Source organism: Mizuhopecten yessoensis, unplaced genomic scaffold, assembly GCF_002113885.1.
Source record: "Mizuhopecten yessoensis strain PY_sf001 unplaced genomic scaffold, ASM211388v2 scaffold4105, whole genome shotgun sequence".
NCBI classification, from domain to species: Eukaryota; Metazoa; Mollusca; class Bivalvia; order Pectinida; family Pectinidae; genus Mizuhopecten; species Mizuhopecten yessoensis.
In genome coordinates this window covers 692,865-717,762 of record NW_018405378.1, presented here as the reverse complement: position 1 = coordinate 717,762, position 24,898 = coordinate 692,865, and the positions used below count along the sequence as shown (strand labels likewise).

Below are 24,898 nucleotides of genomic sequence, written 5' to 3'. Positions count from 1 at the left end.
GGGGAACAGAGACAAGGGATGGGTACAGAGACAGGGGATTGGGAACAGAGACATGGGAGGGGGAACAGAGACAGGGGAGGGGGAACAGAGACATGGAACGGGGAACAGAGACATGGGATGGGGAACAGAGACAAGGGAGGGGGAACAGAGACATGGGAGGGGGAACAGAGACAAGGGACGGGGAACAGAGACAAGGGATGGGTACAGAGACAGGGGATTGGGAACAGAGACATGGGAGGGGGAACAGAGACAGGGGAGGGGGAACAGAGACATGGAACGGGGAACAGAGACATGGGATGGGGAACAGAGACAAGGGAGGGGGAACAGAGACATGGGAGGGGGAACAGAGACAAGGGACGGGGAACAGAGACAAGGGATGGGTACAGAGACAGGGGATTGGGAACAGAGACATGGGAGGGGGAACAGAGACAGGGGAGGGGGAACAGAGACATGGAACGGGGAACAGAGACATGGGATGGGGAACAGAGACAAGGGAGGGGGAACAGAGACATGGGAGGGGGAACAGAGACAAGGGACGGGGAACAGAGACAAGGGATGGGTACAGAGACAGGGGATTGGGAACAGAGACATGGGAGGGGGAACAGAGACAGGGGAGGGGGAACAGAGACATGGAACGGGGAACAGAGACATGGGATGGGGAACAGAGACAAGGGAGGGGGAACAGAGACATGGGAGGGGGAACAGAGACAAGGGACGGGGAACAGAGACAAGGGATGGGTACAGAGACAGGGGATTGGGAACAGAGACATGGGAGGGGGAACAGAGACAGGGGAGGGGGAACAGAGACATGGAACGGGGAACAGAGACATGGGATGGGGAACAGAGACAAGGGAGGGGGAACAGAGACATGGGAGGGGGAACAGAGACAAGGGACGGGGAACAGAGACAAGGGATGGGTACAGAGACAGGGGATTGGGAACAGAGACATGGGAGGGGGAACAGAGACAGGGGAGGGGGAACAGAGACATGGAACGGGGAACAGAGACATGGGATGGGGAACAGAGACAAGGGAGGGGGAACAGAGACATGGGAGGGGGAACAGAGACAAGGGACGGGGAACAGAGACAAGGGATGGGTACAGAGACAGGGGATTGGGAACAGAGACATGGGAGGGGGAACAGAGACAGGGGAGGGGGAACAGAGACATGGAACGGGGAACAGAGACATGGGATGGGGAACAGAGACAAGGGAGGGGGAACAGAGACATGGGAGGGGGAACAGAGACAAGGGACGGGGAACAGAGACAAGGGATGGGTACAGAGACAGGGGATTGGGAACAGAGACATGGGAGGGGGAACAGAGACAGGGGAGGGGGAACAGAGACATGGAACGGGGAACAGAGACATGGGATGGGGAACAGAGACAAGGGAGGGGGAACAGAGACATGGGAGGGGGAACAGAGACAAGGGACGGGGAACAGAGACAAGGGATGGGTACAGAGACAGGGGATTGGGAACAGAGACATGGGAGGGGGAACAGAGACAGGGGAGGGGGAACAGAGACATGGAACGGGGAACAGAGACATGGGATGGGGAACAGAGACAAGGGAGGGGGAACAGAGACATGGGAGGGGGAACAGAGACAAGGGACGGGGAACAGAGACAAGGGATGGGTACAGAGACAGGGGATTGGGAACAGAGACATGGGAGGGGGAACAGAGACAGGGGAGGGGGAACAGAGACATGGAACGGGGAACAGAGACATGGGATGGGGAACAGAGACAAGGGAGGGGGAACAGAGACATGGGAGGGGGAACAGAGACAAGGGACGGGGAACAGAGACAAGGGATGGGTACAGAGACAGGGGATTGGGAACAGAGACATGGGAGGGGGAACAGAGACAGGGGAGGGGGAACAGAGACATGGAACGGGGAACAGAGACATGGGATGGGGAACAGAGACAAGGGAGGGGGAACAGAGACATGGGAGGGGGAACAGAGACAAGGGACGGGGAACAGAGACAAGGGATGGGTACAGAGACAGGGGATTGGGAACAGAGACATGGGAGGGGGAACAGAGACAGGGGAGGGGGAACAGAGACATGGAACGGGGAACAGAGACATGGGATGGGGAACAGAGACAAGGGAGGGGGAACAGAGACATGGGAGGGGGAACAGAGACAAGGGACGGGGAACAGAGACAAGGGATGGGTACAGAGACAGGGGATTGGGAACAGAGACATGGGAGGGGGAACAGAGACAGGGGAGGGGGAACAGAGACATGGAACGGGGAACAGAGACATGGGATGGGGAACAGAGACAAGGGAGGGGGAACAGAGACATGGGAGGGGGAACAGAGACAAGGGACGGGGAACAGAGACAAGGGATGGGTACAGAGACAGGGGATTGGGAACAGAGACATGGGAGGGGGAACAGAGACAGGGGAGGGGGAACAGAGACATGGAACGGGGAACAGAGACATGGGATGGGGAACAGAGACAAGGGAGGGGGAACAGAGACATGGGAGGGGGAACAGAGACAAGGGACGGGGAACAGAGACAAGGGATGGGTACAGAGACAGGGGATTGGGAACAGAGACATGGGAGGGGGAACAGAGACAGGGGAGGGGGAACAGAGACATGGAACGGGGAACAGAGACATGGGATGGGGAACAGAGACAAGGGAGGGGGAACAGAGACATGGGAGGGGGAACAGAGACAAGGGACGGGGAACAGAGACAAGGGATGGGTACAGAGACAGGGGATTGGGAACAGAGACATGGGAGGGGGAACAGAGACAGGGGAGGGGGAACAGAGACATGGAACGGGGAACAGAGACATGGGATGGGGAACAGAGACAAGGGAGGGGGAACAGAGACATGGGAGGGGGAACAGAGACAAGGGACGGGGAACAGAGACAAGGGATGGGTACAGAGACAGGGGATTGGGAACAGAGACATGGGAGGGGGAACAGAGACAGGGGAGGGGGAACAGAGACATGGAACGGGGAACAGAGACATGGGATGGGGAACAGAGACAAGGGAGGGGGAACAGAGACATGGGAGGGGGAACAGAGACAAGGGACGGGGAACAGAGACAAGGGATGGGTACAGAGACAGGGGATTGGGAACAGAGACATGGGAGGGGGAACAGAGACATGGGAGGGGGAACAGAGACAAGGGAGGGGGAACAGAGACAGGGGAGGGGGAACAGAGACAAGGGAGGGGGAACAGAAACATTGTAGGGGGAACAGAGACAAGGGATGGGGAACAGAGAAAAGGGACGGGGAACAGAGACAGGGGAGGGGGAACAGAGACAAGGTATGGGGAACAGAGACAGGGGAGGGGGCACCAGCTAAGTTATCTGTATGACTCACTACTGACTTTAACTGGTGAGGGGGCTAGATTTTCAATCAATCATCAGTAACCTATTTGGTACAGTGTATAATATACACTGACACTTGAGCTCTCTATCAATAGGCGAAACATCTTGTAATCTGATCATGAGTGTCATGTGAAGTTCACATGCATTTCGTCACATTGCTGTACAGGCAAACAATGCAAATCACTCACTCAGTCATAGCTTAATTGACCACATACAGTCAGTTTTTGAAATGTTACGACACATTTAATAAGTACATTGTTTGTGTATAAAGTAACACTGATATTATACAAAATATAACAATGTATTAATTAAGCTTACCACAGGTACTAGCCTCGTGTCTCAATACACCTATATACATATAAGCAGGTGTATTATGACAGCCGAGGCTAGTAGCTATAGTATACCTATACATGCATATATGTGAGCTTACTAAAATTTTATGAAAACATCAACACATGCACATTTTGGCTAGGTAAAATAGCAGAAAAGATAAACCTAGATATCATGTATAATGCACAATTGTTAAAAAAGTTCAAAAGTCAGTAGGTCATTCATCTTAGTCTGATCATGACTGTACATAACATGTGATATATAGATATATGTGATGCAGCATAAAAAATCACCTAAAATTGATTGCGAAATATCCGAAATAGAACTCCGAAGATAGGAAAGATAAAGGTCGTCCTTTTGATGAGAACGAATTATCTCCGCCGATCCTGCCTTCTTGAACATCTTCAGATTTCGCGAAACACGTTTTCACATTTTTTCTACTTTCATTTTACATGCAGCTTTCATCAAGTTCCGCCTTCCGTCAACTGATAACTTCCGGTACATCTCGGGCTATACCATTCATTGTAAGAACACATAAATAAGTTCCGAACAGAAGAAAAATGGCCGAAGGCAAACCAGATGCAATCCCCTGGTCGAACAACAAGGACGATTACGAGCTAAAGGACGTAATTGGTATTTATCTAAGCTCAGACAACCGCACAATAATATCGTTCGTTAACTCTGCAAGTCGCAGGCTTGTGCAATTTTCTGTATATGGGGCTTAAAGATATTTATGTGCATGCTCAGCAAATCGGTAGGTATGGCGAAGTGCTTGATGCATCACTGATTTACTGTTCCTATCATGTGTAGCAATACCCAAAAACCAACATCCTTTTACGCGAATGTACTACTCAAAAATGTTTATTTGATATGTTTTGAGAAGTTGTAGAAGTATGCCTTAATTATCGCGCATAGAAAAAAAATGCATAATGTTATAACTTCCTGTCTACACCATCTTGCTGACGGTATTTATATTTTACAGTGGTTCACACAGAATCTCATCATTTATGTTTAAACACTGCATCTGACAATTTTACATAGCTTCATTTACTTTCTTATCAAATCAAGTACAATTGCATCCCATATATGCCATATTCAGAAAACATCAAATTTATAACAATTAATGGATTTCGCGACAGCTTTTAATAAGGTTAAACACAGACACCCATTCCTCTGCCACAAACTCTGATATTAATTAAAGGTATAAGTGAGCATAAAGAGTTAGCATGATAATTTTGGGTTGAAGATCTTGGTGACAGAAAACAGTTGGTTATATATATAATTGATGACTATGGAAAGACACCATGTTGACCCCCTGCCATTACCTATTGATGTGCAGTATTTGCCTATACTTAGGTGTCAAGTATTCTTTATTTTAAATTTTATAATATTTATGAATCAAAATTAAATCATCATATTTTTTATCCGTAAATGGAGATCAGTTCCTTATGTGAAAGAAGAAGAAGGAAAGAAATAGGGGCTCCACAGCTGGATGTCAGATATGTTACATTCGTGTACAGTAAATCAGTGGCTTCAGGAAACCCTCCCAGCCTGAGANCCCCCTGGAAATTTGGAACCCACCCCCCAGATAGGTTTCTGGATCCGCCACTGAGTTTTGTGTGTCTGTGTTCAACAGGTGCCGGGGCTACTGCTGTAGTACAGGGAGCCTTCTGTAAACCAAGGCAGGAGAGATGTGCCATCAAGCGAATCAATCTGGAAAAATGCAATACAACTGTAGAGGAGTTGTTGGTAAGGAATAAATATGTCCATTTGGGTATATATAGTAATAATATTGCAATGATGTTGTGGGAAGATCAGATCCTGATATTGTACATGGCTAAATGTATCAACGTGCACTGGTGTCCTTATATTGTTTTTCATTTTCAAATCATCCAAATCTAAAATTTTATCGGGCTCAGACATTAGCCCAGGACTGTTGTATGACTAAATTAGGTTACTGTAACCTTCATTGCTACATTTCTCAATCTGTCTGTCCTCATGATCAGTTAATCTATGTTTTTTGGTTGTTTTTTTAGGCATGTAATAAGTAAAGAGCAGGTCAGCCATTCAGGCCCCTTGACATCTGTTGAAAACAAATTTGTAAAAAGAAAATAAATAAGTTTAAGGTTTTGAATTCAGGATAAAGGAATACTAATGTCTCTATTAAATATTTGCAGTCCTCGACAACATTTGTGCTCCATTTTGTACACACAAGTCTGAAACACAACCACTACGATACTTGTTTCAGACATAATTCATGGTAGATGACAATTTCAGATGTAGCATATATATATTAGAATGTCATTTAAAATTTCTGACTTTCACGTTTTTCAGAAAGAGATCCAGGCAATGAGCCAGTGTAAACACGAGAATGTCGTTGGTTACCACACATCATTTGTTGTCAAGGAAGAACTCTGGGTCATTATGATGCTTTGTAGCGGAGGCAAGTTTCTTTATACTGTGGAACTCTTGGGTGGAATTAAAAAAAAACGGTTCCTGGCCCAAAGGTCAAGTTGAAATGAAAATTCACTTGTCCTGTTTGAAGTGCACTGGTCCAGAAAATGAAGGCTGGAGGCTCTAAGCATAATAGGGAGGTATGGGGGCATGTCCCTCAAAAAAATTTAAATTTAGAAGCTCTTTGGTGCATTCTGGGCTTAAAATATATTTTTTCAACCTGTTGAAATTTAAAAAAAAAAAAAAAAATATCTACTGGCCGAATGGGATAGCTTGTTGAAAAACCTAGTTGTCCCCCCAGAGGACTGCGGACCAGCGATAAATTCCACCCCTTCTGAACTAGATTTCTCTCTATATATAAGTGTTTAAGATATTCTTCACATGATGTTTTAAACAACTGACTTAAAAATAAGAACTTCTGTGATACTTGCGATTTATTTTTTATTCAATGTTATTAATGATTCATGCCACCTAAACTTGGTATTTGTATAGGACCATTTCAGAAAAGTTCCTCACTAAAGAACATGTGAAATATCTCATACAACTGGTACATGTGTAAACTTGGTTAATTTATTTATTGCACATTTTATTAGCTCACCTGGCACGAAGTGCTAAGTGAGCTTATGCCGTGGCGCGGCGTCCGGCGTCAATATTTTACTTTAAACGACTTCTTCTTAATAACCGAAAGGCCTAGGGTTATGATATTTGGCCAGAAGCAAACTGGGATGAAGGGCTACAAAGTTTGTTAAAATTAATGACCTTCACCCATTTTCAAGGTCACAGGGGTCAAATATGTTAAAAACTTTAAACAACTTCTTCTGAATAACCAAAATGCCAAGGGTGATGATATTTGGCCAGTAGCATGCTGAGATGAAAGGCTACAAAGTATGTTCAAATGAATGACCTTCACCCATATTCAAGGTCACAGGGGTCAAATATGTTAAAAACTTTAAACAACTTCTTCTGAATAACCAAAATGCCCAGGGTAATATTTGGCCAGTAGCATGCTGAGATAAAGGACTACAAAGTTTGTTCAAATAAATGACCTTTCCCCATATTCAAGGTCACAGGGGTCAAATTTGTTAAAAACATTAAACAACTTCTTCTGAATAACCAAAATGCACAGGGTGATGATATTTAGTCAGTAGCATACTTGGATCAAAGGCTACCAAGTTTGTTTAAATGTATGACCTTGAATCATATTCAAGGTCACAAGGAGCAAATATGTTCAAAATATTTAAAGAAATTGTTCTGAATAACCAAAAGGCTCAGGATGTTGATATTTAGTCCGTAGCATGCTAAGATCAAGGACTACTATGTTTGTTAAAGTGAATGACTTTGACTTATATTCAAGGTCACAGGGGTCAAATTTGTTTAAAATCTTTAAACGACCTCTTCTGAATAACCATGCGTCCCAGGATGTTGATACTTTGCAAGTTGCATCCTGAGATGAAAGGCTATACAAATTGTTCATTATAATGACTTTGTTCGCATAAACGAGCTCTTTTGAATGAATTTTAATCATAAATACTGATATTTTGCCTGTAGCTTTATTTTAGATCACTTTTAAGGTTACAAGTGTGAGATTTATACCAGGTGAGCGATGCAGGCCCGTTGGGCCTCTTGTTAAAAAGATGCATTCATAAATCTCAGGTAGAAAAATCTCATTTAAGTTATAAGTATGATATATTACAAAAACAAGGAATCAACAGGTGTGAATCATACAGGTCCATTTGGCCTCTTAGCTCAGAGTACAAATATTAATAGCTTCTGCCTCCGTATGATATGAGCATGTTCTCATGTTTTAAACAATCCCTTCTGAAAATAAACCTATGGTCGTAATTTATCTGATGAATGCACATCCTTGAGGATAAGTTTTTCAGGCAGGAACTTGAAAAATCAATATTTTTAAGTTTAAGAGTGTACACTAACATTCTTACAATTTTGTGTAAGAGTTATCTCCCTTAATTATATATAAGTGAATGATTTGAACAAGTCCAAATTACTGTTCTTAAGTATTTCAGTCTTTAAACTTGAAACTCTTTTATTATTTGGGGAGCATACCCAGGTAAAGTATGTAGCTTATAATGTGCATACAATCTGCAATTATTTTTTCCCCACAGGATCCATGTTAGACATAATTAAAAGTCATATGCGATCTGGAGGTTGCAAAAATGGGGTCCTGGATGAGGTTGTCATAGCAACCATTCTTAAGGAAGTTCTCAAGGGCCTAGAATATTTCCATAACAACGGTCAGATTCATCGTGATATCAAAGCTGGAAACATTCTTTTAGGACAAGATGGTTCCGTCTATGTTGCAGGTAACTACTATCAAAACTATCCAAATAATTCACACGTTATACGTGGATTTACTTTGTCATAAACTTCTCCTTATTCTGTTATATTTAAACAAACTCATTATGTATAACATGGAATTTCATCTGTATGTTTGTATGTGTGGTGAAAGTAAATATGTAAATATAGTGTATACTGGCGTCATAAATCCAGGATTTATATTTAGCCTGCCATCATCAGACCTTTCACAAATTCCATATGTAAGTTCGTTTGGTCCAGAGTTCTCCTTTATTTTTAGACAGATTGGAAAAACACGATGACTGCCAGGCAGCCATTTTTGGATTTGACAGATAAAGTTTGTTAATGCTGTTTCTACAGAATGGATTTTTGGATGGATCTTTCTCAAATTTCATGTTCAAACAACATGGCCACATGGAAGCCATTTTTGATTTTTTTATGATTCCTGATTTTTTGTCGCTATTGCTCAAATGTACTTGACAAATCTTTCTCATGTTTCATATGTAGGTCATTGTGGTCTTTATTTGTGCATGTTTCATTTTGAGACTGATTTGAAAGATAGGTGACTGCCAGGTTGCCATCTTGGACTTTGCCAGTTCAAGTTTGTTATCACTATTTCCCAAGAAATACTTCATGGATCTTTCTCAAATTGTAAATGTGTGTTCTGACTGTTACACATTAAGTATTATGCTAGTGAATGCGTTAAATAATAACCTCACTTTTAGAAAAACAATTTCCAATACAGCAGTATGGAGTTTTGATAAAAAAATATACCACCACAAGAAGCATTTTCTCGAATGACACCATTCAAATATTGATCTACATATAATAACAAAGAAATGCCTTCTGGTTGATTCCAGACTTTGGTGTGAGTGCCTGGCTGGCTACAGGAAAGGATATGACACGTGATTCTGTCCGACACACCTTTGTAGGGACGCCATGTTGGATGGCTCCTGAGGTCATGGAACAGGTAATTCTCCGTGTTGTTTAGTCAAAGGGTTAGAGGCTACAGGTAATTCTCCGTGTTGTTTAGTCAAAGGGTTAGAGGCTACAGGTAATTCTCTGTGTTGTTTAGTCAAAGGGTTAGAGGCTTCAGGTTGTATTTCAGGTCTAATTCATTTATGATGTAATATTTGCATTTCTACTGAACTTGGACTCAACATACCTTCTAAACATTTCAAAGTTTATTTTTTAATGAACCAGTTGGCATATGAATACATCAGCATATTATCAACCTGATTACTCTGTTATTCTGCGGAGCGCGGGAAGTAGTTCTATTAATAAATTGTTTTCAATTTGATGTTTTTTTGTCAGAAGTTTTCAAAAAACTGATTTACATCTTCATTTGTTTTTTCGTTGTAATCAATGCAAACAAGATATTCATCATACCAGAAAGATGTCTTACAGTGAATGATGACATCATAATCTTCTGTATCTTCCGTGGTGTTAGACTTGCACAAGATCAATATTTTAGAAATTATCCCAACAAGTTCAATATCACACTGAATGTAAATATCAGGATAGAATCCTGTTTTGTTGAGGTTTTTGGGGTATAAACCTTAATGGGTATTGAGACAAGTTCAATATCACACTGAATGTAAATATCAGGATAGAATCCTGTTTTGTTGAGGTTTTTGGGGTATAAACCTTAATGGGTATTGAGACAAGTTCAATATCACACTGAATGTAAATATCAGGATAGAATCCTGTTTTGTTGAGGTTTTTGGGGTATAAACCTTAATGGGTATTGAGACAAGTTCAATATGAACTGGGAAATTTGTCTGAAGACCTATTGAGGTTTATCGGGAAACCTCAACAAAACAGGATTCTATCCTTAAAGTACACAGGCTTCAATTTTGTTTAGTTGGTTAACAACAGTGTTTGTTTGTACCTTTTTTACGACATCCTGTGTCTCTTGATTTAGTAAAATAGCAGCAGCATTTTAGGGCAATTGGGGGGAAATGTGATCAAGTACGTCAACCTTTAAATCACCTGGCCCTACTTTATAGCGGTTATATTTCGCGGAGTTTTTTAATTTCGCTATATTCGCACTTTGACTAATATCCGCAAATTCTAAACACCAGCGAAATTATCGAAAATGTTAACTACTTTTATGGACCTTATCACAACATGTTGAAAATACTTATAACCCAACGCTGTTATGCAAGCTTAAATGAACTCAAATCAGATTACCACCGGACAACTGGGCAGTCCATGTAAAAACAACACTTACATATAAGTGGACACAACATATCTATGTGTACTCAGTAGTTGATTAATTGATTACAGTTTACTCCTACAAAATTACATACACATTTGATTTTCTTTCGAGTGAAGTCAGGATCAGTGTTTTCAAATGGTTTACCTGTATTTCGAGGTTTAACCCCTAAATGATGACACTCAAAATACTTTGCACATCACATGGGGCAAAATTAAAACCCCGCGAATATGTACTGAATACGAAACCGCAAAATATTGACCCTGCGAATTAAAAGCGCTATACAGTAATACAATCAGCCGCTGCATGTCTTCTGGTCACTTTTTTTAGCTCACCTGCCCAAATGTCAGAATAATAAGACAAATGATAAGGTACTTTTCAAGGACAAGAAACACACAACAAACACACCCTGTTACAGACGAACATCATGTTTTAGTGTTATACATAATGTAAAAAAAAAAAACTGTTGAATTTGTTTTTGGCAACAAAATTGCTGGTTTCACTGAAATGCAATCTTATACATGTACCATGTATGTAACAAGAGAGACGAGGAATTTACTACCGTACTGACACACATGGAATAATCAATGGTTATTGAGATGATTTGACTGTTTTAGGTGACGGGGTACGACTTCAAGGCAGACATTTGGAGCTTTGGAATAACTGCCATAGAGCTGGCTATAGGAACAGCTCCCTACCACAAGTACCCTCCTATGAAGGTAAGAGGAATAGACTTCTGTTTATAAAGTTGGGTTCAAGTCATATCAGCCTTCTGGTTCCTGTAATCTTCTCAGTTTGACATAAACTTGCCATTTACAATGGTACGAATCGAAGCGACTGAACATCATTGTCTCCTTCTGGAAGGACACCAGTCGTTGACAGAATAACTTCCCTGCTTGACATCATCCATTTGTATAGTTGGGTAGACTAGAGCAAAATTTAAAAGTGTCTAGAACGTTCAAGGATAGTGATTAAGTGATGTCAATGTGGGTTAAACCAGAGACAATTGGGTGTACTTCTACCTACATACCAGGTAATGTATTTTATGGGCCTTTGTCTTAAAAGCATCAATCTTTTGATGCCTAAAATTGAGTTGTATTCAAGAACCAAATGGCCAAAGGTCATGCATGGTATTTGGTCTATAACAAGGTCAATAGAGGCCACTTTTCAAGATTACTGGGTCAAATTAAAACTTTAAAATGACTTCCTTTCCAGAACCAAGAGGCCTGCGGTCATGCATGATATTTTGACACTAGAATGCTTGAATGAAGGGCTATTGATCATGAGTTAATTCAAATAAAGGGCCTCAGCTCACTTCAAGGTCACAAAGATCATATTGGTTTAAACCTCTAAACAACTTTGCTGAGGCAAAGGGTGATTATTTTTGGCCAGTACCATGTAGGAATGGAGGGCTATCAAGTTTGTTCCAAGATATGGCCTTGACTCACTTTTCAAAGTCACAGGGTCAAATGCATACAAACATTTAAACAACTTCCTCTTAATAATTAAGAGGTCTAGGTTAATTGTTTATCCTGTTGCATGCTTGAGTAGAGGGCTGTTAAGTTTGTTTAATAAAGTTATTTTTGGCATACTTTAAATATGACAGCATGGAATGCCATTGTGCCTTTTGTTCTCTGTAACGACTATGTATGATGTTTGATCTAAAAGGATTTATGTTTAACAGGAACTTGAGTATTTACATTCTCACTTGTCCTTGTTAAACTGGTAAAAAGTACAAAAACATATGTACATAATAACTGGCTAATGTTTCCAGCCAGTCACAACAATCTGATCAACAAAAATGAGTTGTCAGTGTAAACACTGCAGAAGATAGAAATCAGAAATGTTTCAGTTTAAACAGCATGATGGAATACATTAAAAAGCTACAAAACTGCCATTCTAAAGGATAAATTATTCTATGTGTGCTTTCATATTTTTGTTTAGGTCCTGATGCTGACGCTGCAGAACGACCCACCAACCTTGGACACGTCAGCTGATGACAAGGACCAGTACAAGTCCTACAGCAAAGTCTTTCGCAAAATGGTAGCAGAGTGTCTCAAAAAAGATCCTGAGAAAAGGTAGAAATTGACACACAAAGTGTCTCAAAAAAGATACTGAGAAAACATAAAGTTGACACCAAAATGTTTTTAAAAACCCAGCTAAAAGGTAAACTTTGACACAAAAAGTGTCTAAAAAACACGTAGACAGGACATTATAATGCAAACACTTCATTTGAACAATTTTACCTGTGACTTTTGGTGTAACTTGTTATTGTTATTAGTGTGCAAATTAACGTATGCCATATTGATAAGGAATTTGACCAGTAATGTTTGATAACCTTTATATCATTCAATTATAGCCTTTGGCTGAGGTCGATACCTGGATTTATCGACCCGAAAAAAGATATATCAACAGAGGAGGCAGTCTAAGGTCAATATATCTTTTCTCGGGTCAATAAATCCAGGAATCGACCAAAGTCAAAGGCTACAATTGTTTTATTATTTTCAAAATAGTAATGTTAGCAATCTGAAAAAAAAATCACAGCAAAAATCTACGGAAGCGGGACGATACGTACGTTTGGAGACACGTCATTATTCTATGTTTAGAAATACCTTCAACAAAAATCACGCGCTCCAAGTCAATATCAGTTTTTATCGGTGGACACGTGATGCACTCCTGTCCAATTACTTGTCAGGTATAATATGAAAAAATAATAAGTGTTGATATTTTTAAGTAACAAATTTAATCAGCAACATCAGGTGGTCGATAATGTCCGTGGACTTCATGTTTTAAAATATAAAGCTTAAGGGTTTTACAAGGATAGACACTGGTAAAAAGCTCTGCACATTGTAATTTACTTGTATGCTGTGAAAGACATACAGATTTTTTTTAACACACTGTATCTTCATTTCAGACCTACTGCCAAGCAACTTCTTAAATCAGAATTCTTCAAAAAAGCCAAAGTAAGACATTTTTTATTCTGATCAATTATATTACAAGTATGACACTAATGAACGTACTATTTAAACACAGTGGCCATCCTTCCTTTTAACTCACCACCATCATCAGATGGTGAGCCAATCAAATCACTCCTTTGTCCTTGGCATACTTGCCAACCCTCCCCGTTTAGGAGGGACACTCCCCATTTTGTGACCCTTAAAATAAGTATTTTCAACAAGTGAATTTGCTTAACTGTTCCTATATCCCAAGATCTAATGATTTCATCTGAAGTCAGATTATGTCATTTTAAAGGGTTGTTTTGTCCCTAGGTGGAACGGTGCATAAACTCATTTTATTCAAGTTTTAATTTTGAGCATGCCAAATCTCCCCCAAGGAAATCAAAAAAAGTTGGCAAGTATGTCTTGGTTTGTTGTGTCGGTCATCTGTCATTTGTCTGTCCTTAAGCTATTTCACAGAAAATGCAGGAAGGATCTTTCTTAAATTCAACAGCTAGGTTCCCAAGGGCTTTGTAGTTGTACACATTGAATTTTGTGACTGATCGTTAAACCAAAAAAGTCAACTTGATCTTTTATGTGGAGAGTTTGGTAATGCTTTTTGGCAGAGGTCCTGGGGGGATCTTTCTCAATTTTCATCTTAAGGTTACCCATGGTCTGTAGTTAAACATACATGTATTGAATTTGAGACTGTTTGGGAAAATGAAATGGCTGACAGGCAGCCATCTTTGATTTTGACATTTTAAGTTTGTTATTTCAATTTCTCAAGAGGTACTTGACAGATTTTCTCAAATTTCACAGGTAGGTTCCCCATGATTTGTAATTGTGTGTATTGAATTTTGGGACTGATTAAAAACTAAGATCCCTGATCCCTAGATTGTATACTTAAGTAATGACCGATGACCATGCATGGTCTCTCATGCAGAGGGCCGCGGTGGCCAAGTGGTTAAGGCGTCTGACATTCTGCTACCACTAGCCCTCCACCACTTGGTCGGTGGTCGAGACCTACATGGGGCAGTTGCCAGGTACTGGACGTAGGTCAATGGTTTTTCTCAAGAGAACTCCGGCATTCCTCCACCACCAAAACCTGGCACGTCCTTAAATAACCATAACTGATAATAGGACACAAACAAATAACTCTCATTCATCTGTATACTTTTAAGGTCACCGGAGGCTAAATCGTAAACTTATGTTTAATGTGTTTATATTTCAGGACAAGGTTTTCCTTGCCAAGACTCTACTGTCAGAGGGTCCCTCCGTTAAACCGCAAAAGGTAACAACACATTATACAATGTATACTAGTGTGAAGTCCATGTTAAATGGGTTTATTGTATTACATTCTGTGTATTTCTCTTTTTTCTTTTTGTCTGGCAGTCTGTCTTTTTGGCAAGTGATGGTCTGTTATACTTTTCATTGATCATGACAAAGCTACTGATACACATCAATGTGATGTTTCCCAATTTTCCACCCGAAGGTTTCCCAGAGCAACAAAGCAGTAATCCCCTGCTTCTCTCGTTTAGACATGGAAATCTCCCAACACTTGCGCTGACTATTATTCTAAATTTTCACCCAGAACTGGCAATAATGTTTTAAGTCATAAAGATCTATCTCCACTTCTTATTGAGCCTACAGCGTGAGCTTGCCAACATAATTAAGTCCAGGCTGATGAGGTTAGCAAACATTTTAGTTGTTACTTGAACATTTTAGTGACAACCTTTCATGTGGAGTTTCATGGCTGCAGGAAATTCTTTCTGGTATTTTCCTGGGTTTTTTATGCAGCTGTGTATGTCATTCCTTCCTTACAGGTTAAGCGTGTTCCCGGGTCCAGTGGGCGGCTACACAAGACCGAGGATGGAGATTGGGAGTGGTCCGATGACGACTTCGATGAGAATTCAGCGGAAGGCATTGCTGCCATTGCAGAAAGGGTAATATTTCAATCTCCCCCATTAGACAGAAATATCAACACTTCCAGTCAGGAAAAGATATTGCTTTCTCACCTTAGGGTAGAGACGGGGGATTCCCCTTTCATAACAATGCAATGACGTCACGTCCACAATGCAATGACGTCACGTCCACAATAGCATATCACAGAAGATAAATCCCTATCTGCTGGAAGTTTTGAAATCCACATTTGCATTTCATGAAATTACCTCTTGTATTTGATGTGGGAGAAAAATAAGCATTCTCAACTTTAGGAGAGAGCCTCGGTCTGAAAATTGATGTAAAAAAATGTTTAGTGACAGTGAGGGCACACACTCTTCGTTTTTAGGTGATATTTAATCAGTTAAGATGTTCTGTGAAAAATTGAATGTAATTTGTAAACACTGAAGATTTCCAAGACAACAAGACGTGTGTAAGAAGTAAGTGCTATACAAGTTGGCTGTAAAAAAGTGTACAAGCTTGATTATTTGCACAAATTAAAAACCCATTTTATTGCCAGAGGTAAGCACATCAATAAATTGTGTGTCGTTACATTAATGGTCAACATATCCAATTACAGGGGGAGAAGTTATACATCTTCTTTGGCAATAAAGTGTTTTTTTAATTTATTCTAAGAGGTAAGCACATCAGTAAATCGTGTATTAATAGACTATTTCCTTTTTCAGAAGCGTCGCATTAAGAAAGCAGTCGAAAACGAGGTAATGTATGGTGGTTTTGTCACATTTGTTCAACATGTTTTCAAGTCTCATAGCTCCAATGATTCTTCAGTCTAAATTTAACAACAGCCTGTATGTAACATGAATTTGGAAAATATAGCATTATTCTTGTTATTGAATTTGATATTCCTGATTTTTCTTCATTTTGGTAAAATAAAGCACATTTTAGTCTGGAGAAGCAGCCTGTAGTCAGCTGTAAAACTAGGCAAAATAACCCCACTGAGCTCAACTGGCATGGAGGGCCAAGTGAGCTTATACTATGTCCATCGTTCATCCGTCTGTTTGGCATCAACTTCTTACTTTAATGGATATCTAAATAACTAAGAGCAGGCCAAGGGTGATGAATTTTGGCCTGAAGCATGCTTGGGTGAAGATCTGTTAAATTTGTTATAGGAATTTAAATGTTATATAACTGAATACCAGGCTAGCAATACAGAAACATTGGCTTTAAAGGTCAAATAGATCAAAGGGGTCAATTGTTTTAACAAATCAAGAACCTTTGGCAATATATTTAGCCAATAGCATGATAGGATACAGTCCTACCTAGTTTGTTCAGCTTGACCCACTTTCCAGGTCACAGGATACAAATGACAAATGACCTTGACCTCTATTCAAGGTCATATGAGTAAAGTAAGTTAAATATCTTCTAAAAATGATCAAGAAAGGGTAAGGAAATGCAATATATGAATATAGATCCATATTGTGTAGAAAAATAATATTTAGCCTAAAAAAAATATACTTGAAATGTCCACTTTGAAGATGAATTGACTGTGAATTAAACAGTCACATTCGGCTACTTGGTTAAAGTGCAGAATATATTCTCAGTGTTGGTTTTGATTTTATCTACCGTTTTGTATTAAACGAACATATATAATATTATTAGCTCACCTGGCCCGTCCGTCGTCTGTCGTCAATTTTTTGCTTTAAAAAAACTGAATAACCAAGAGGACCAGGATGATGATATTTGGCCAGTAGCATGCTGGGATAAAGGCTACCAAGTTTGTTCAAAGGATTGACCTTTGCCCATTTTCAAGGTCACAGGGGTAAAATATGTTAAAATCTTTAAACAACTTCTTCTGAATAACCAGAAGGCCCAGGATGATATTTGGCCCATAAAATGCCAGTATGAAGCACAACCAAGTTTGTTCAAATGAATGACCTTCGTCCATATTCAAGGTCACGGGGGTCAAATATGTAAAAACTTTTTAAACAACTTTTTTCTTAATAACCAAGAGGCCTAGGATGTTGCTATTTGGCCAGTAGTATGCTTGGACAAAGGGCTACTATGTTTGTTCAAATGAATGACCTTTGCCTATATTTAAGGTCACAGGGGTCAAATATGTTGAAATATTAGAACAACTTCTGATGATTAACCAAATTCTCCCAAGTATGTTGTTGACATGCTTTATTATCTGTACATGTAATATCAGTTTTATTTTCAGGAAGAAAATTTATTTAGTTGTTTAAATAAAACAGAAATTGGTTACCAACATTACTTGTTTTCCAGGTGAATGCGGCCCCACAGCTTGCAGTGCCACCTGAACCCTCTCCTGGGGTAGTTGGCAAGTCCCCCTCTCAGACAGAGATCGCCCCTGTTACTGAGGAAACACCGGCGCCATCTAGTAGCACTCAATCAATTGCTACAAGTGCTCCTACACCTGTGACGCCTACTCCCTCGGCCTCTAGTTCAGGGGTAAGTATACCGTGGAGTAGCATATTGATAAGTTAACTCATTCAACCCTGAAGACACATTTGAAGTTGGAATAGTTCATTATGAAATTTCAGGGGTGAATGAGTTAATAAGCTTCATACACTTGTGATGGGTAGACATTGTGTGGCATCTGTTGTCTGCCTTCTATCTACCTACCATTAAGGATCCCTGTCCCACTGCCCTAAACTGTAAAGATACATTAGAATCATTTTTGGCAACATGACTATAACTTTTGATATAAAACCCTTTTGGAAAAAAAACACCATACCTTGCAGGACTGTTATGGAAAAATTATGAAGATAAAAAAAACAAAATGTAATCAACGACAGTGTTCTGGGTGGAAAAAGATACAGCGGGTGCTAAGCTGTGATTCAAACTTAAGAATGGTATACTATCGCTCTAACCAATTGAGCTGCCTGGTGAATGGAAGTGGCCGTGCCAAAATTGCGCCAGATCTATATCCGAATAGAAACTAAAGGGAGGTTACTGTATATATGAATAAAACACAGTTCAGTGGAACAAGGATCCTTAAGACCAAGATATTGTTCGGTGAATTTTGATGTTGCCCCTATGGGGGAGAAGGGCAGGGCCATCATCATTTGTAGGTCTTCTTCTAACTGTGAACACTTTAATTTAGATCTTGAAATAATGTGGTAACTATTTTTTTCTTTTTGACAAAATGTCTAGCTTGAATAACTTAGCAATTTGTTTTTATAGGGAGATGCACCTTCACAGTCAACAGCTCTCAACTTAGTGCTTAGATTAAGGTAAGTTATATAACAATATTCTTATGTAGTTGACTGTCTGTCTGTGAACTTAGTGCTTAGATTATAGTAAGGTCTGTAACAATATTCTTATATAGTAGTCTGTCAACGTAGTGCTTAGATTAAGGTAAGTTATATAACAATATTCTTATGTAGTAGACTGTCTGTCTGTCAACTTAGTGCTTAGATTAAGGTAAGTGAAATATGAACCACACAAAAATAGGGGATGAAATTAAGTGCTCTGGAAAAATGCAAGAAGTGCTTGACAGTTTTTTTTATATTTCTTATGTAATTTCCTCTTTGTTCTTAGTTATGCATGTCAATTTTGAGATTGATGGAAAAACAAGATGGCCACTAGGCAGACATTTTGAATATGACTGTTGAAGTTGGTAATAGCTTTATCTAAGACAGGTTTTTTTTCAAATCATTATTTAAGTCTTCCTGTTTTGAGTCCCCTAGTTTTGCATGCATTTCGTTTTTAGCTTCAAGGAGCTCAGTAATAATTCAGTACATTGTAAATATTGACTGTCAGGTGGAAAGTGTCCTAGCTAATAAAAGAAGAGAAAAAATAACTTTTTGAAATTTTAAAATTGTTTTACAGGAATGATAAACGAGAGCTGAATGACATCAAGTTTGATTTCACTTCTGGTCAAGGTCAGTATAATTTAAAGGGTTTGTACAGGCCTTGAAAAGGCCCTCAAACAAAAGGTTGGCCTTGACAAGCATACTTCAAATGCTTGAAACAAGGGTTGGTCACAGGCACCACTGTAACAGGAGATGAAAAAATGCACGGCCAGACCCGGGTTCGAACCCGAAACCAACCAAACTCAAAATTGACCCTCTGCCAATTGAGCTACCTGGTGGCCGATGATCAACCTTTTTCCGCTTCACCTGTATACATGTTATTATACAAATTGTTACCAATAATTACCAGTACATGTCACCAGACTGAAACAGGGCACTGAACACATTCAGTCCATTGTTTTTCATAGTGAACAGCTAGATTGAAATTAGCTTTCAGACGTTATATTATAGCAGCATAATTCAATTCAGTCAATTTGATCATGCAGAGATATAACAGTTTGAAAATGATAACAAACATTAAATTTGAAATTGAGAATGTGAAATTAAATTATATTGGGGCCTGTTCGTTTATGCAAAACAACCGGTTTGACCGTTTATAAATGTAACAATTACGGGTATAAATCCTGGCGGACCTGCAAATGTTTATGCAGGCCTTGCAAGGCTTTGTCAAGGCTCGCCTGAAAGCAGCATCAGATTACTAGGTCCGACCTTATTTAAAGCAATGAACAACTGTGGTCCGACCGGTTTAAACGAAAACGGCCTTGTTGGGTGCCTTGGACTAGGGTGAAATACCTGGACCCTTAGTAGAGTATCAGGCCTTGTTGGGTGCCCTGCACTAAGGTGAAATACCTGGACCCTTAGTAGAGTATCAGGCCTTGTTGGGTGCCTTGGACTAGGGTGAAATACCTGGACCCTTAGTAGAGTATCAGGCCTTGTTTGTATGTGTCAGTTCTCAATCAATTAATGTGATTTTATGTTGAAATCAAACGTGAAAAATATTAATGATTGACAATTAAGCTGTGTGTTTAATATGACCTGACAGATACAGCTGATAGCGTGTCACATGAGATGGTAGAAGCTGGATTGGTTAACGGAAAGGACATGATTGTGGGTAGGTGTCACATTTCTGTGGTATACAGGTAACAACAGGTTTGTGTATTATGTGTATGTTTTCTACTTTTTACAAAATACATACTTTCTTTACATTGTCTGTAACAAACTTTCCATTTTTAAATATTCTATGTTTTATGCCTATGTTTTATATTAGCCCTTTCACCCCTATTTAACTTTAGTAGACTCTACCATGCATTGATATGGGTGGGTCCAATATGGTCTACACTGGTGAAAGGGTTAAGAAGACTTCAGACCCAAAGGGGAGTTAACTCTTCACCAAATATATATTCAGTTCTGCTTTGTAATCCATATAAGATAGAAAAGAGACGGAACTTATTTGTGTAACAATAAGGAAAACCTATATACTAAACACTGTAACACTGCATTTATGTTTCTAGTTGCTGCTAATCTTCAGAAAATACAAGACTACCCTGATGTAAAATCGGTGACTTTTGCTTTGGTAAGTTCAGTTTAAAAATATACGGCACCTATATATAGCACAAGAAATATAAAAGGACTTAAGATGTTATGTGTCTTTTCCTGCCTCATAAAAAGTAAAAATTTCAACTTTAATTAATTAACCAATTTCTTTTATTAACATCATATTGGTAAATTTCCTGGTGCAGATTTCTTCATTTGGCCCTATTATAGCAACAGATTTGCATTGCTATGCATAAATAGCCAAAATAGGGTGTTTTTGGACAGTTAGCATGCAGAATTGAAGCCTCTACATGTGACAACCAAATAGTCCTTTCTACGAATGAACACTGGTATGACACACTCCAACAATGTTAGAGGTTTAACACGGCGAAAAACTTTTGACAGGCGCCGCGTAACCTCTAACTTCCCATAGCTGATTTTCCCGATGCTGACGATCACATTTTCAAAGTTCAGATTAAGAAAGAGTATATCGTTTTAACATACATTTAAATGGTCAAAAGGGTCAAATAAATATTCCTTTCCATAAATCCATGATTAAATGAGAATAACTTCGTGTCAAAGACATAAATAATGAGTTTTTCCTCATTCGAAGCGAAGCAGACAGCATTTGCAATGATTTTTCCGGTTAATACAAAAAATGGATTACATGTAATGTTTCAAACGTGGAATACAAACAAACTCCGTATCATTTCGTTCCGTTTGAAATCCCCTCTGCTATTTTGTATTAGTACAGGAAGCCATGTTTTAAATGAAGGTCAGAGATGTGCTACAACGACATGGACATGTATTTTGAGTGTTCTATTCCGTAATATACTATATATTTGTGTCCGTGACATACATATGAGATCTATATTATATAAACCGGGAGTAGACATCGTTGTCATGAACTGTCAACCACTAAAGTGAGTTTTTCAAGACGATTTTGTTCCGTCCGGATTTCGGGAGGAAACTGCATCAAAGAATTAGTGCTTCTGAAATGAGAGGTCGCAGTCGGCAAAATCATATCCGATAGAAAAAAACGCCGACCAGCGGCCTCTCATGTTATGGGAGTATGGTATGACAAAGCTTAAGCGAGCCAAATATTTAGTTGGTTGCTGTTTGAGGAGGCTTTCCAAAATAATCAGTGTTTATTTGATTTACTTCAAAAGGACCAATTTTCAATGTTAATAGAGTACAATAGATAGTCATGATAATGAAAAATATGCACTTTTATGACTCTATGTTATGCCATATCTCTTTTACCAGTTGTCGGATGAATTTGAAATATCATATTTCCGTACTTCATTTATCCAAGGTTACGAATATATAAAAACCTAATTCTAAATTCCCAATGAGGCCGGAAATGACCCTTAACACCTCTAGTCCTTTATTGCTTCCGACGTGTATGTTTAATAAGATGTGTTTTGCCTGTAGTGGGACACCAGATATGTATGTTTAGTGAACGGGACATGTGTGTTGATAAATTATAATTGTTGTTTCAAAAGTAGAAGATAAAAGTAAGAGATGAAATCCAAATGCGTAATAAATAAGCAAGTAAAAGGGCGGGGATGTTCAGATTTCTATGTAGATGATATTTGGCCAGTAGCACGCTGGGATGAAGGACTATCAATTTTGTTCAAATAAACGGCTTTGAGTTTGACCCTGTTTCAAGGTAACAGGGGTCAAATGTGCTAAAGCCAAGAGTCCTAGGCTGGTGATATTTGGTCAGAAGCATGCTGGGATGAAGGACTTCCAAATAAATGACTTAACCCACTTTCAAGGTAACAGGTGTAAAATGTGTTAAAATCTTAAAATGACTTCTTCTCAATAACCAAGATTCCTAGGGTCATTGTATTTGGCCTGTAGCTTAATAATGGTGTAAAGTGATGTAAGATGTTGGATCTTAATGAAAGGCAAACTTTGAGGGTTAGATCATTTAAATAAATTAAAATCTTCCAGTAAAGATTCATAAGGTGTAGAGATATAAATTCTTCCAAAAAAGATCCATTATGACTAATATGTGTAGAGTAATGATGCTCAGACTATTTTACACCGAAGTGAGAAGAATTAGATAGGAGCCGTTCAGGTTTGCTTGTTTGCAATCATATCAACATTTCGGGTATCCAGACGAGGAGCAAAGGACCAAATTATTCCACCATTAAGGAAACCACGGCGTTGGCTCTACCCTTGCCTTGTTTTAACATTTTGAGTTGATACGTTCATCAAGAGCATTCAGAGATTTGTATATATTGGTTAGCATCCCCCGCTCAACGAGTTGGCGGGGGACATCGTTGAGCGGGGGACATAGAAATGGGGTCTGGGTATCTAGGGTTGATCTACTGGATGCTGATTTTGACCTATATTTTACGCTTCATTGACTTGGTTAAGAAGAATTGCTCTTATCGTCATGTAAGGTTAAGAAGAATTGCTCTCATCAATATCTTGCCTACTACAAGTGCTATGTTGATTATACTTGCATCAATTGTTATCTAGGGTTGATCTACTTATTGCGGATGCTGATTTCGACCTATATTTTTACGCTTCATGTTTTTAATGACTTCCACTGCAAGCTGGGGACATCAATGACAGCATCTTTTTGTTTTATCTTAAAATTATTAAAACTGTTTCAGAATTCTGGTTGTGGTCCAAACGAGGTTCCCTGTGATAAAGCTCTAATAGGATTTGCACAGCTGTCGCTGAACGATGTCACCAACCCTCTGCCTCCTCACTAACACAGTGCCATCTAGGAAAGACAAACAAGGGCACTTAATTCGGCCACAAGCAGGAACAGATTCATTTTATGTCTCTTAAATAAGGGTAGATAACTCTGTTCTGGCATTTTCTTGACAAGAGAACTGTGATAATATTGTTTGCCAAGATAATGGTAGATTCATCATTTTAACTTGGTGATTAAATGATGATTCAAGCTAGCAACCCTTTTTTTATATCACAGAATCTTGTTTAATGCATCTGTGTGTATTTTATGTGATTTATAAAGCCAGTTGAGTAAATACCTGGCAGTATAAGCACAGTTTTCAGTATCCAGTTTGTTGCTGATAACTATTTACTACCTGTACCTGTATTGTAAAAACTGCGGCCTTTTCATTTATCTAAGGTGACCAGGTCATCCGTTTTGATATTGGTAAATTTAAATAGTATCAGTATAAAAATATACTGGTATTCAAAATCTATGTTGATAGTGAAAATTAACTGCAAGAAAAATCTCTTGTAAAAAATGTTTTGTTTTTCATTTTCAACATTTTTTTTTTTTTTAATTTTAGTCTGGCATACTGGTAAATATTTATGGACAATTTCCAAAAACTCTGAAGCATCATGGGAAGTTGTGTTTTAAATTGAAATGAATATTGGCCATGTTGATTTAGCTGAACCTAGCATCATAATATTATTTGCTGTAGATACTGAAACACGTGAATTCAGATATTTTCGTGGGGACCCAATTTCGTGATTTCCCACCAAAACACAATTTCGTGGGTACATGAGTTTTTGGATTACGAGTACCCACATAAACCGAGAATTGCTTTATGTCAAACTTGTACCGATAACTACTTAATGGACCTATGAATTCATGGATGAAGATTACCCAGGAAGTCAACGAAATTAAAAAACCCACGAAAATTGATGATTTCACAGTATTCACAAAGTCACATCTGTATCAAGGTTCCAATCTGTTAAGAAATCAGAATCATGACTGTTATTATGTATTGAACTAAGCCAAGGCTTTCGATAACCTGAGGCGTGGGTCCATCTTAAAATTTTAGAATTGAAGTTTATTATTAGTATTTCTCAATTAGCACTTGACAGATCCTTCTGAAATTTCCTATGTAGGTTCCCCTTGTATACATCAGTTCTTATTTGCTAGTTTTACGTGTTTGGTTTGGTTTTAAGCGTCAAGCTGCTGGATCGGAAGTAAAATATGGCTGACAGAAAACAGAAGTCTTTTTTGTTCAACTTCTCACACTTACTTTACACCTACTTTACACTTACTTTACACTTACTTTACACATACTTTACACATA

The 24,898-nt window shown here is 39.2% G+C and overlaps 2 protein-coding genes across 2 annotated transcripts in view; one reads left to right on the top strand and one right to left on the bottom strand.

The window, feature by feature from the left end:
* LOC110448511 (peroxisome biogenesis factor 10-like) overlaps positions 1-4,175 on the bottom strand; it is a 19,431-nt gene extending 15,256 nt beyond the window's left edge. Inside the window, exon 1 of the mRNA XM_021494784.1 lies at positions 3,966-4,175. Coding sequence (XP_021350459.1) covers positions 3,966-4,074 — 109 coding nt within the window. The 5' untranslated portion in view covers positions 4,075-4,175. The remainder of the gene's footprint in view (positions 1-3,965) is intronic.
* Positions 4,153-24,898, top strand: LOC110448510 (serine/threonine-protein kinase OSR1-like). The gene is made up of 17 exons (XM_021494782.1): positions 4,153-4,305; positions 5,309-5,421; positions 6,007-6,115; positions 8,250-8,447; positions 9,300-9,409; positions 11,275-11,376; positions 12,602-12,735; positions 13,572-13,620; positions 14,825-14,884; positions 15,417-15,536; positions 16,218-16,250; positions 17,776-17,961; positions 18,697-18,746; positions 19,345-19,397; positions 20,371-20,439; positions 20,840-20,901; positions 23,492-24,898. The coding sequence occupies exons 1-17, from the start codon at positions 4,233-4,235 to the stop codon at positions 23,591-23,593; spliced, it is 1,623 nt and encodes a 540-aa protein (XP_021350457.1). The 5' UTR covers positions 4,153-4,232; the 3' UTR covers positions 23,594-24,898.

Bases quoted from the DNA above. Each gene is read 5' to 3' on its own strand.
- LOC110448510 (XM_021494782.1), top strand. From the start codon at position 4,233: ATGGCCGAAGGCAAACCAGATGCAATCCCCTGGTCGAACAACAAGGAC. The intron at 6,116-8,249 runs GCAAGTTTCTTT...TTTTCCCCACAG, and splicing joins TATGATGCTTTGTAGCGGAG to GATCCATGTTAGACATAATT. The intron at 17,962-18,696 runs GTAAGTATACCG...TTGTTTTTATAG, and splicing joins CCTCGGCCTCTAGTTCAGGG to GGAGATGCACCTTCACAGTC.